General features: G+C 42.9%; 1 protein-coding gene across 1 annotated transcript in view; it reads left to right on the top strand.

The window, feature by feature from the left end:
- The first annotated feature begins 5,511 nt into the window (after positions 1–5,511).
- Positions 5,512–13,280, top strand: part of LOC125750921 (transcription factor COE1-A-like) — a 62,622-nt gene continuing 54,853 nt past the window's right edge. Inside the window, exons 1-4 of the mRNA XM_049029289.1 lie at positions 5,512–6,248; positions 7,418–7,574; positions 8,694–8,757; positions 10,348–10,403. Of these exons, the coding sequence (XP_048885246.1) occupies positions 6,115–6,248; positions 7,418–7,574; positions 8,694–8,757; positions 10,348–10,403 (411 nt within the window). The 5' untranslated portion in view covers positions 5,512–6,114. The remainder of the gene's footprint in view (positions 6,249–7,417; positions 7,575–8,693; positions 8,758–10,347; positions 10,404–13,280) is intronic.

Here is a 13,280-nt window from a genome sequence, read left to right as displayed (position 1 = left end):
GAGGTGTGTCACTGGTCTTTTGCTATCATATACATCTTAGACCTTTTCTTGGACCTGTTTGGGTAAGATAGCTATTCATGATGGACATCACTTTAGAATAATTTGGATTTCAATACAACACCTACAGTGTCTGTGTGTGTGTCTCTGTGTGTGTGTGTGTGTCCCTTAGAGGATGCTATTTTATTTGATTCAGATCATACTGACTTTCCATATTGTCACATGCCACCCCAATGTGATTGGCGGTCACCAGCTTCTCCCAAGGCCCATTGCAGTATTTGAGGATGGAGTGCAGGAACGAGCTGCCACACTTCCTGTGTGTGATTCCATCGCCCTTTAGTGCTATCTGAGATACAGGAAGAAAACGACCGCTTTCATATTGCCGCGCAGATATCCTCTTTGCCTTTCTGTCATTAGAGAATCCTAAAATCCTAAAAATACTCTTCTTGCTACCAGCAAACCTGTTTGGGTGTCCGTGGAGGTTTAAGGGGGCAAAACGACAAAAATGAACCATAAATAAACCAGCAGCTTTGTACGAAGACTATTTCTGGATTTCTCTGTCGTGTACAGAGTTGCGATCAATTTGCGTTCAATACAAACGGCTTATCGGCAGCTTTCATCTGCTTTTCTGTAAAAACACCTGATGGCGCTGTTGCATAACATTGGCGATGCTTCTCTTCGCCCAAACAAACCTGTGTATTACATATTCAGACTTTCTTTTACAACTCTACGTCTCAGTTAATTGCATATGGTTAGCAAAACATTAAAAAAATAAAGGATTGAATTATACAACCACCAGATTCGTTTCTAGTCCCTGTGGGATGAACGAGTTACTGTTTGAGGAGCTTGGTATAATAAATCTACTAACACAATATTGTGGGGAAAAAAATACAAGCGCATTAAGGAAAGCCATTAAATTCTGCGCCTTTTTTATGCAGCGCAGAGTTTAAGGAATTCTTGGTGAAATACCAAAATAACACAATGGGTTTGCAACCACGGGCTCAAAACATTGATTTTTTTTTTTATTATTGTCTTTAATAATTTTATTGTTCAACTTGGATGCTCGTACAACACAAGCGCGAAGTTTCTGACGGTCCCGCGTGGAAAGGTATTGGGGGGGGGGGTCGCATCGTCCCTTATATTCGAAAGCGTGCTTGCGGAATGGCAGCATTTAAAAATCCCCCCCACAAAACACAACTGCATTGAGTCGTTTCGGATGCTGTTCTGTTTATGCGTTTCCATTAGCGGTGCATTTGCCAGCACCAGACAGATAAAATCATAAGAGTAAGCCAATTTTAAATCCGGCCCTTATCTGACTTCATGTTTCAATGCACACGAGAGTGGTATTTATTGGAAGACATTTGTCAAAGGATCAGTGGGAAAAAAGCGATCGTTGGCCACAGCGAATAGCGCATTATACACGTTATTTATTTAAACAACAGCTTGTTGGACATAAGGTGTATATATAAAAAAGTCGTATCTTATTTTTGACATACGCCCTATTGTATGACAGGCTTCCTTTTACGATTCTTCAATTAATATAAGGTTATTACTGAAGCATCAACATAAACTTCGTGATTTATACGAGCATCTGCTTCTTTAATGAATTCCATATTTCGAGTAGAGATTAAAGAGGAGATGCTTAATTCAGAACAGCGTTATTTACAGACTTCATACAAAAACAATCCTCAGAAGAATAAAGAACACATTTATTTATGCAACGTCTGAAATTCGCTCTCTAAAAATCTTTCAAGAATATTTGTTTTATCCTTTTGTTTTATTGAAATTCCCCCACATTGTAACTATTACAAAAGCGGGAGATTGTTTTAAATGCTGGAAAAAAGCCAATAAACGACAGTCGAAAATATGAAAGAAAAGCCAGGGATGACATACTACTAAAACTAAACAAATCAGTAACTCAGATCAGTAGATCGCGCATTGAAATGGGGGATCCCGCATCAAACGCTGGAATGGGGAACTACGCCTTTAATTTGGGGGGATCGCTGAGTTTAATTTGCTCAAGAGACCCGCTAGTCAAGTACAGAAATTTATTATGCACACCTCAGTGAGCTGCTAATGTGGCCTCGCAAGAGCTGGTGTCTCCTGCAGCCTGACACGGGACAAGTTCAAGGAATAATGGATAACCGTGGGCCCGGGCGCTGCGCTCCTTTCTCGCTGTCTCCTCCGAGCGGTCGCCTTGCTTTCCTCTGCTCCCAATTTTCTCAGTCATTCAAGGGAGACCCTTGGTGAAGGGAGTACGGGGCTTATTAAGGAGAGACAATAGCTGACTGAAGTACAGCCTGTAAGTTCAAGTGGAGAGCGGTCAGTGTCAGCTTGCAGACGAAATGAAAGTGTGACTTTTTTCCCCTTCTTTTTGCAAAAATGCATTTTATCTCAGAGAATCAGGAAATCCATCACTGTTGGCGACAGCTTCATTTTTAACTCTGCTATCAAACTGTCATTCTGCTAATATCTTAATGGTGCGGTCAGAGTAAATAGATATGACAATAACTGCTGACTTACGGTTAACATCCACACTCACTTATAGGGGGTAAAGGGTGATATTAAGGATTCCACCCCCCAGTTTCGCTATCTTGTGAATATGGGACTGATCTCATGTTTGCATTCGAACCGGCTCTCTGTAAAAGATCCCCTGCCCTTTTTTCAGGCAGCAGTGCAGGTCGTGTGCAGCCCTGAGCCCAAGCGAATCTGCAGCCTCCGGCCCCTGTCATGCTTACAGCGTTAAATCATCAGGCCTGACTTGTCCGCAGATATCTTTGTTATTGAATTCTGGAGTCCTTTTAATAGCTACCGCATCTCCAGCGGGGCTCTGCGGCGGCCCGCGGATATAAATACTGGCGGCCCGCGGGGGTTAGGTGGGCCTGCTGCCTGTCCGTCAGTCAGGGCCGGCAGCTCGCTGTTGAGAAGCAGGGGGAAATCAAATGGCCCCGCTGAAGGACAGCCGGGGAAGTCTGCTCCCGCCGCGGCTGTGTTTGTGTGCCGGCAGATGCGAAACATTTATCTAACTGAATACTTTTCCATTCTCCGTCTTCTCTGACTTCTCATCTCCCTGCATGACGAACCATCTGTATCTTGCTCTTAGTCCATCATTAGTTCCCATTATATCTATTTCTGTCTTTTTTTCAATTTGTTCACGATCCTGACGCTGATTATCATACTCCAGATATACACACTTATACGAACAACTATATTTTTCGAGTTCTTTTTGTCTGCTCTGTATAACACGTAGGAGTGGGATTTCAAGATTTTAAGATTATTTAAAGAGAAAATGCCATAATAAAATTAATTTGTAGTAGTAGGAGTAATAATAATAATAACAATCATTATAATCTGGTTTTACACTTAACGATTGGGGATCAATCCACTTTTTGTATCTTTTCGCTATTTAAAACAATGAAAGTGTTCAGTCTGGGGAATAAAATTACAAAATCATATCATTTTGCTTTTATTGACAATCTTCGACAAACCAGTATATCGAAGGAACTGAAGGCTGGCGTCCGCCATTCTGCATCTGGTCGTAAATCTTTGCGCAGAAAACGCCCGCATATACAAGCTAACAAAACAAGTTATAAATGCATTTTATGGTGCTGTTGGCATAGCAGCAGTGTAAGCAGCAGCAATGTCAGCAAACAAATAATGCAATGTAATAATATAATGGTTAATTCATAATAAAATTAATACATAAGGTCGTTTGGTGTTGCAACTAAGATGTATGTGCAGATCAGGAATAAAATAAACGGTCTGGAAAAGAATAATAATGAAAGGATGAAAATCCGGAACAGCATATTCTACTTTATTGGAATTTTAATCTAATAATTGAAATGGTGTTATTGTCGAGCATTTTTTTTTGTTTTGAAATTCATTTGCTTCCTTAATTATGCGGGATATGTTTTTCAAGTAGAAAACATTAGGCGTTCATGAATTAGACTGAACAATTGACCAAATTAAACGAAGCAGCGAGGATGGTGGATGGTATTGCTTACAGGGAACCATTCCAAATCTGGGCATCATATTCCTGAACCACATTAAAAGCACATGTGATTTTTTGGTATTACAGAACTGTGCACTGCAACGAAACACTCATCCTTGAACTTTTAATTTTTATTTCCTGCACAAAAGTACTTCCGTATTTATTGCTACACACATTCGATTTCATATTACTATCATTTTATTGACAGGAATTTATTAAGAAAAATCTAAAACATATAAACAAATATAGGGTACACAACATAAACAACTCGTTTTAAACTTTTCATCGTAAATGCAAAACTGGGTTCTTATACGAAATACTTGCACAAGGTCAGAATAAAAAAAAATCTTGTGCCGGAGAATCGACACGGACAATGCAGGTTCTGTCCCTGCGGGTGGGGAGGGAAAGTGCAAGTTTGACATATCGTGTGATTGATTGCGGTTGCCGGTGTGAGGAGAAAGCTGAAGGAAGCGTAAAGCGCACCTAGACACCAGGATCAATGTCTTTCCGTTTTTCATTTACTATCATTCAGTCAGAGTGTTTAAATACTATATAAAGTTCATCATCACCGACAGATATATGTTTCCCCGTTCCGTGTTATTATCTCAGTCAAAGAATAACAAGTCGGTCGTCAGTCACCGTATTTTCGTTCCACAAATGGTTTCTGAAGGTGCTGGTCGTCTAAATGCTGACGAAACTCCAATAAAAGTCACAACGTTTCGAATAACTGGACGAACGTAATGTTTGCGTGCGCTATGCGAATCGCCCTTCTGAATTCTGTTAACTTATTTATAGGAAAAAAAATGTAAAAAAAAATAAAATAAAAACCCGAAGTGTTCATTAATTGATCATTTTAAAAGTTATCTTCTACAATTGATTTAAACTAGATATGAAATTCCGGCTTGTGATAAATAAGAATAACGATATAAACCTGCAAAGAGTTTAAGGCGACAACCTGTCGCTGATCAGACTAATGGCACAGGATTCGCACGCGCTCCTCCGCCCATCCCAATCAATTTATGGGCTCAAACTCAGGTACTGCCGCGCTTTGTTTTAAGTCGAGCGGGTCATTTTCCAAGGATTTCGCGGGTTAAAAGAGATAAATGAGACGAGAAGCGACTGCCTTCTCTTGGGTCTGGTCCCGCCGAGATGCAGCCGCTGTGGACTAAATTTATTAGGAGAAATCATGTTAATCTGGAGCCTCCGTACAACCCAGTGCAATGTGTTTCTGGACTATAGTTTCTCGGCTGTCATTAACAGTAAACTGCCCCAAAGCTCTGCGTTGTCTGTCGAGTAATATATTTGACATCTGGTTTTGAGAAGCCTCGCTCGGCGTTTTCTCGCTTGAAATCCTGCTGTTTGTTAAATGGAGGGGGAGGGCTCACACACGCAACCGGGCCATGAGCGCCGTGGTTGGGCGGCTAGCAAAGCGGAGTCCGGGCTCGGCGGTGTTTGGGGGCGTCCTACACGCTGCGGCCACTCCCTCTTCCCTTTGGGGTTAGTGTGCCCGTGTTTAGCTCCCAGAGACAGTCAAATCGGATTCCTTAGGGAAGGGACACAAATCACTCCCATTTTAACAAGGGGAGCGACGCGGGATCTGCAGCCACAAGGGTCTACCTCCTCTCCTTGATTTTCCATTTCTCATTCATTTGATTTTAAGAGAAAGATCTTTGGTGGGGAAAAAGAAAGAAGAACAAAAACTTGTCAGGGGATGATGACACTTGATCTAGCTCCGGCTGTGAGCTGTAGTTGATCCTATTGTTTCTTAAAGTCACTCCTGAGCTTTTGTTTTAACTGAGTATCTTTAAGCGGACACAGCAAAGTCTCAAGTGAGCTAATAATCTTCGTCTGCTCTTCCATTCCTCACATTTTATTTTCGCTTTTCTCATTTGTGATGTTCTCACACCATACACCTAAACCTGGATTCTGACAGACATCGCTTTATCCGATACTTCTTTTTGTACCGGTATTTTTCAAAGATTGACAACTGAGCAGACTTACGGGCACTTGGACGGACTCCCCCCAGCAAGCGGAAAAACGCAAATCGTTTACGGGCGATCAGAAGGAACGGGGCCGGGGCGTATAAGAACAGGCAGAAAGAGTGACAGGAAAGAGAAGCTGTGTTCATGTTTGGGATTCAAGAGAGCATTCAAAGGAGTGGAAGTAGTATGAAAGAGGAGCCCATCGGATCCGGAATGAACGCGGTTCGGACATGGATGCAAGGAGCTGGGGTGCTAGATGCGAACACGGCAGCTCAGAGGTAAGCATGCAGCCGGCAGCATCCGCTGGTCCGGGGGTGACTGGCATAGACCCCACGAATCGTCCGCTGATTTTCTTCGAGCGTTTTTTTCTCAAATATTCCACTAAGAAAAACATTATGATCCCGGTTTATTATTGCGATCTTATTTGTAATCAGCTGTAATGCGTGTACTGCTGTGTTAACTTGCGACGATTCGGTGCGTGAACGGTAATTCTCCGTGGCTGGGGATGCTCCTTCCGTCGAGGTACCTTCGGACATTCAAATAAAGTCTATTTTCCTGGAAACCTTTTATCGAATTTGTGCAGATAGGAATTTAAAGCATCCGAAAATATTAAATTGTAAACTACATAAATAGGAAGACGTAATGTGATTTTAAATTTGTAATAAAAATTATTGCTATTACAGATTAATTTCAATATAGCCTATTTCATATATCTTACTTATACCGTTTGTACAGTGAGGAACATTTATTGAAAATACATTTATAGGGAATAAAATATTAAATACACAATGTTACATTTCAAAATGTCTCCACCATTAATATTTGTTCTCCGCTCGATCGCATTTGGAAAAACTTAACGAGAGAAATTAATACGCGCATAACTTAAGTTCTCGTAGCTGCCTATAATTTTTATGTTTTCCGTCAGCGACGTGCGAAGATTTATTTACTTCAGTTGTTACAAAGTTGCCTAAACATCCATTTGCCATTCTGAAGCTGAAATTAAAATCGAGGTAATTACTGGGATCACGTAATTATGTTTGTACTTAACATGATTTGTAGCATTATTTTTGGTATTGATTTTAAATAAAACTACGTCGTCTTGTGGGCACAGTATGGGCCAGAGAAGGGCGGCCAGAATGAAACGCGGCGGCCCCCTTTTTCTGCCAGAAAGTCCTGGATGCTCATAACTGACATTTCGGGGACAAAATGAAATAATACTGAAGTGTCAGTATGACCCATGAGAGCAAGTGAACTTGTAAAAGCGAAGGAGACTTTAAAGATTCCTTTTCTCCACAAACAGCTTCAAACCACGTCCAGTTACACAGGCACTAGTATGACTGATTAAACATGTAAATTATTAATCATAATTCTAAAGAGCTTCTCATAATATTTTTTTTATCGTTCTAAGTGCTGTTTTAACGCCACTTCATCTCGCGTCTGTCGACAGCGGAGTAGGTCTGGCCCGGGCGCACTTCGAGAAGCAGCCGCCGTCAAACCTCCGAAAATCCAACTTCTTTCACTTCGTTTTGGCGCTTTACGACCGACAAGGACAGCCTGTGGAAATCGAAAGAACTTCTTTCGTTGGATTTGTTGAGAAAGAAAGGGTGAGTTATGTAAGACTGGCAACGTTTCACAAACGCTTATGAAGGGCAGATCAGATCTCGCTAATTTTATTGTTTTTGCATTGTATAATAAACTGATAGCTCCTTCTTTTATATATATATATTTTTGAAGATATAATTGATGCGCGTTCACTCCTACAGGGCTATGCCTCTCATGTGCGATACTATTTCTTTCTAACAATAAAGAAATCAGATTTTCTTTTTATACAAGCAAGTTTTACAACCGTCAATGACTACTTAAATTCATCGCGTTTATTTTCTTCATATTCATTTATTGAATCTCGGTATTTTCATAATATTTGAAAGATTTCTTTTACTCTTTGTTGGTTTAAACATAATCCAGAAATCCCGTGTACTTGTCATCGGTCCCAAAGTCTCATTTTGATCAGTTTTACTACGGTGTACCGAGTGTCATTTCTTGTTGACTTTGAATTGTATTTCCTTATTATGCGAGTGAATTACATTTTCAATACACAGCATTTTATTTTTGGTGTTCTACCGATTCACATGTATTTTAAATTTAAATTGGTTGCCCGTGATTTCGGTCAATTTCTCGGATTGTTAACTTTTTAATGGACTAATCGTCCGACTGATACGAACAACCGCTAGCAATAAAGAGGTAATTTGTTAGTCATACCATACGCATATGCGCTCAATCACTGGCCCTGTACCTAGAATTGGGAGTTGGGGGGAGGGGGGGGGGGGCGCAGGATTCGTGGGCATTTCCCAGCTATTGTAATTTAGGTTGGCTTCAGTTCGGAAAAGGACAGCATCTATTATTGCACCATTTCGGGAATGAGGAAAGTTTTCCCCGTGAAAACATAAGACAGATGGATTTCATTTGTTGAACTTGAACTGGAAAAAATTACAGAAACCACACTCACATTTATTTATTAAATCGACGCTAATGGGTATTTATAGGCCTGCGTTATACACTGTTAAAATAATTTCATACTTTATTGAATTTTTATTTTTTAGTTCAGCACGTTTGCTCCACCTACATTTAGGGGGCATGTAACCGTCTGCTCCCCGCAGGCCTCGGTGAAATTTCGTGAGCGCCCACAGTTAAAATCAGGCGTCATAACATTTGTGTTTCCGTAGGAATCCAACGGCGAAAAGACGAACAATGGGATCCACTACCGACTACAACTTCTGTACAGCAACGGTGAGAGCAGCTTCCCGCACGGCTGGCCCGCGTCTCCTGCTCGCGCGCAAGACATAGTTGTTTTATGTGAGAAGAACATAGCAGGAAATTCACGCGGCGTATTTGCATAACCTTCTACAGAAATAAAATCACCCGAAGACAGGTGCGAATTAATCATACAGTTTACGCAGTTTGCATAACACATTAATGGAAATGTCGTGCAGGATGTTACTGTTGTCAAGATTATTGTATACTGTAGGTCTATGCAATTTTGATTTATTATGGCCAAAATGCCTATAATAGGATGTAAAATTAATGATGGTAAAATAGTTTTAGTGTTCATTTTTATTTTCGCGATCACAAAAATAACAGTATTAGTAGGCTTAATAGGATACTAAAAGTCATCGGAATTACCATATCCTACTTGAAATGGCTTCACATAATACGACTAATAGACTGTTTTCTTATTTGCATTTCATTATGTCCGTAATTTTTCGATCTTCTTATTAAAACCACGATGGTGACGTTTGTATATTTAATAGCAGCAACAACAACCATAAAATGACAACAACAAAAACAACAATAATAATGCAAACAATAACTGCGGCCCCTGATATGCTCGAATGAATAGATGCTGATTTTCAGCAGTTTCTTTTTTGTTCATAGGTTAGCGCTTATCTGTACCATCTGTGAAAAGGCACGTTAAGGAAGTGCTTGTAGACGACGATATTTCTTCTTGAGTCCTGAAATTTAAAGCGCGTTGTCTTAGCCTTCTCATCTCATACCATGAATTACCGTTGCAATGCGTTATCCATATTAAGTCGGGGGTTTTAATGAATGGTTTGCTTTCTCCACTTTTAAAATTATAGTATGACCTTATACTTTAAGCAGAATCCATTGCGTATATTTTATGTTTACATTCCTCTGTGACGAAAATAGAGATTTCAGTATTACAAGGTTTTAACTATTTTAATTGGATTTAGTCTTTGATGTTGCGCGCTATTTACTTTATAAAGCATTTGAGATGCCTGTGAAAAAATTCAGTGTATATGGGGAGAAACTGCTTTGAATACTATGGAGATTAATATGAATTAACAATTACATTAGCTTACACAATTTGTGCAGGTAAGCTTCTGCGGGTAAATAATAAAGAAATAAACTAGCAAATGCTGGGTAATCTTTTATGTCCAAAGTCCGACTCCATGATAATCGGAGCGTAATTGATGATCGGTGAGCAATGTGCTATGCAGTCTGTCTGGGGTGATAGGACCTAGAACTGACTTCCATAAACGAGCTACGCTTTCACGTAAAACCAAAAGAGAAAAACGAGAAGCAAAACAACATGTACCGAGAAAGGAGCGTGTGTTACTTCTGTACAATGAACAAAATCATTCAGCCAAGTGAGGCTATCATTAACATCCTAAGTGAGGGGCACTTTGTAACGTCAACGTAGCGAGCGTAGCAGGCGAGCAGACGGGTGGGGGAGGGGGGGCAGCGGAACTCACAGGGCCCTGTGTGTGCTGTCAGGATCCTCTCTGGGTGAGCGCTTCACGCTGCCGTTCGGTTATCTGAGCCACTCTAAATCTGCCCCTAATCTCGGCTCTCCTGCAGGTATCAGGACAGAACAAGATTTCTATGTGCGACTGATTGACTCCATGACCAAGCAGGTAAGGTTTCTCTTCCTTTGAGGCCCCTCCCTGCCTGGTCCCCTCCCCGCCTGGTCCCCTCCCCTCCTCAGACCCAGTCAGGAAGCAGAAAAGTTCAGTCCATTCAGGGCAGAGTATTGAGGCTGTGTGCAGGTCTCTGGTATTTCTGTGTTCCTTCCTATATGTTGGTATATTTGTGTGCTGGTGTGGGGGCCAGTAAACCAAGCCCCAGGGGCATGTGGGTAGTGTCACAGTCAGACATTCTCTGACTAGGATAGCTGTGATACTCTGAGATGCTTTGCAGTATGCTTCTGACAAAAGGCAGTACGTAGTATGCAGTATACTGACAGGAGAACAGTATGTAGTATGCAGTATGTTTCTCACAGAAGCCTACTGTGTACTTCATGCTTCATACTACTTGTGCTCTGGCAAGGGGGGACTGATGGGTGTTTTAAGAATTTCATAGCTTTTTTTTGGGGGGGTGGTGATGAAATTTTATATGAAGTGGCTCCTGTTTGGAGAGGAAAATATTATTGATGTCCCTATGGTGGGCGGGCTGAGAATGTGGAGTGAGGAGCTGGTCATGTTCATAAGGAGTGTGGAGTCCCCATCTGTAGCGACGGCGTGATCCGTTAGGGGCAAGGAGTACCTTCCTTCTAAGAGCTTTCTGAAGTTTGCCAGGGCTGAACCTTTACGGCAGACATCAGACCCACTCTTAGATGTGTGACTAATATGGGTTTTTAAGCCTGTTTTCAGTGTAGCGGTTTAGGGTCATTTTATTTCGCACTTATCCGTGGTCTTGTTTGATCAAAGGTGCAGAAGGAGCTCCACACTCCTGCCTGTGTCACCAGCAGGGGGTCAATCATTCGTATCCTCTGCCTGGAGGCTCTGTGAGAACTTAGGTTATCAGCCAGGGGTTTGTATGAAAGGGCACAGGGGGGTCGCCAGTCACAGGGTACGAGGGGCCTGCAGCTGGGCCCTGAATGGCCTAAACTCCAATCTGGCCCCCCCTCTGCGGTGCTGGGAGGGTCGCATGTGGTCACGTCGCTTGGCCAGGCAGTAATCACTGGGGGATCAGGGCTGTCGCTCAGAGATGCGCGGGTTTGGAGTTATGAAAGGAGGAGCATGTAAGTGGAGAGTAACGGAAAGATGCAAAATATCAATTTACCATTACAGTATTTTTTTCATTAGTTAATTGCCTGGTAGTTAATTTTTTTTGCTAATAATTTGTGCAAATTTGAAAAAATATTACCCTGTAGACTTTGATTTCTGGCAGGTTGAGGTTGGTGCTTAAACCCTGCCAGATTAAGTACAGTATTAAGTAATAACCTGTGAATTTCTGCGATGGGCTGGCACCCCCTCCTGGGATGTTCCATGCCCTGCGATGGGCTGATGTTCGATCTGGGTTGTTCCCTACTTTGCAGCTGTAGCGTACAGGATAGGCTCCGCCCCCCCGACCCTGAATAGGACAAGCAGGTACCAGACATGGATGGATGGTTTGTGAATCTTTGTGTGTTTTCTGGATTAAGGGCAACATTCTGGAAGTTGTCCGGAGTTTGCAAAGAGTGCAGGTGTCGTTTCCTTGTTTACGCACCATGAGCCCATATGACACACAGCTATTGGCCACTGCAATGACAGAGAGGCGGAGCCTGTGTCCCTGCCTCAGCCCCCTCCCCCCTCCCCCCAGCCACAGAGTGTTGGCATGTGGTCGGCCCTGTTTCACTGTATCAGTGTGGAGGTTCCTCTGCCTGGTTTTTGAGCGTCTGGCCACACGCGACATGGTCCCAGCCGGCCTGGCGGGACCCCGTCTACATGCACTGCTCATTAGAACTAGTCAAAGCAGGCAACCACACAGCCGAAACTGTCCAAACCTCAACGGAATAAATAAGAACTTTTATAATAAGCAGAGCTCACCGCAAGCAGCTTGCAGACTCACAGCTGCTGGTGCAGAGTCCGCCGCAGCTGGGGGGGGGCTGCTGGGGCAGGAATGTCAGAATGATGATGGCTTCTAAAAGCCAGATAAATATGCCGTCTTGTGGTGGACTGTCCTCCTGTCCCGGTGTCCCCCTGCCCTGGTCTCTGCACTTCATCCCTGGATTGATAAGCAGTTGGAGGATGGATGGATGCATAGATATCTGCACATTTGTTTCAAATAATAGGAATTGTGAATTTGGTTATTGTTGTTTTATTACTGTAACAATGCTTTCGTGTCGAATTTCACTTTTCAGTGTTTAGTGCATACACAGACAGGCACACACACACACACACACACACACACACACACACACACGTACACACACGCACCACACACACGCCCATGTGCAGCACCCTGGCTCCGGGTGTCAGGCTGACAGTGTTATCTGTGATCAGCGCCTGGGCCGCTGACAGGCCTGATGGAGACTGCAGGGAGGTAGCAATCTCGCAGCCTGCCTGGGTTTGGCTCCGGGACAGCCGGGCTGGGGAACAAAGGCGATCAGAGCGCAGCGATCAGAGCGAGGCGAGAGCGGCAGCGGCGAGAGCGGCCGGCCAGACAGCGTCCCCGCGCCGCCGGCAGCGCTCTGACGCCGAGGGAAGCGCCCCTGTGTATTTTTAGCTGCTTGTTTACGCGCCTCAGATGAAGCTGTCACATCAAGGCCGTCCGGAATGGCTGCAAATGAAATATCAAAAGTTAGCCGTGCAAAATAAAATATGTATTAAAAGGCACGTCAGGCTGGGTGCTTGTTAACGCGAGGCGTGTTTAGTGTGATGTGCGTGTTTTATGGGAGCTCTGGAGTGGTTTATTCAGTTGCTCTGGCCCCCATTCAGGAGCACATTGCCCCACCCCATTTGGGCATGGGAGAAAAGCAGAGGTGTCATATAATTCTCCCCCCCCCTGCACGTTTCTGTGGGAACTGGCTG

Source organism: Brienomyrus brachyistius, chromosome 10 (assembly GCF_023856365.1).
Source record: "Brienomyrus brachyistius isolate T26 chromosome 10, BBRACH_0.4, whole genome shotgun sequence".
NCBI lineage: Eukaryota > Metazoa > Chordata > Actinopteri > Osteoglossiformes > Mormyridae > Brienomyrus > Brienomyrus brachyistius.
The sequence above is the reverse complement of the archived record's forward strand: the minus strand, read 5'-3'. Positions and strand labels throughout refer to the sequence as shown.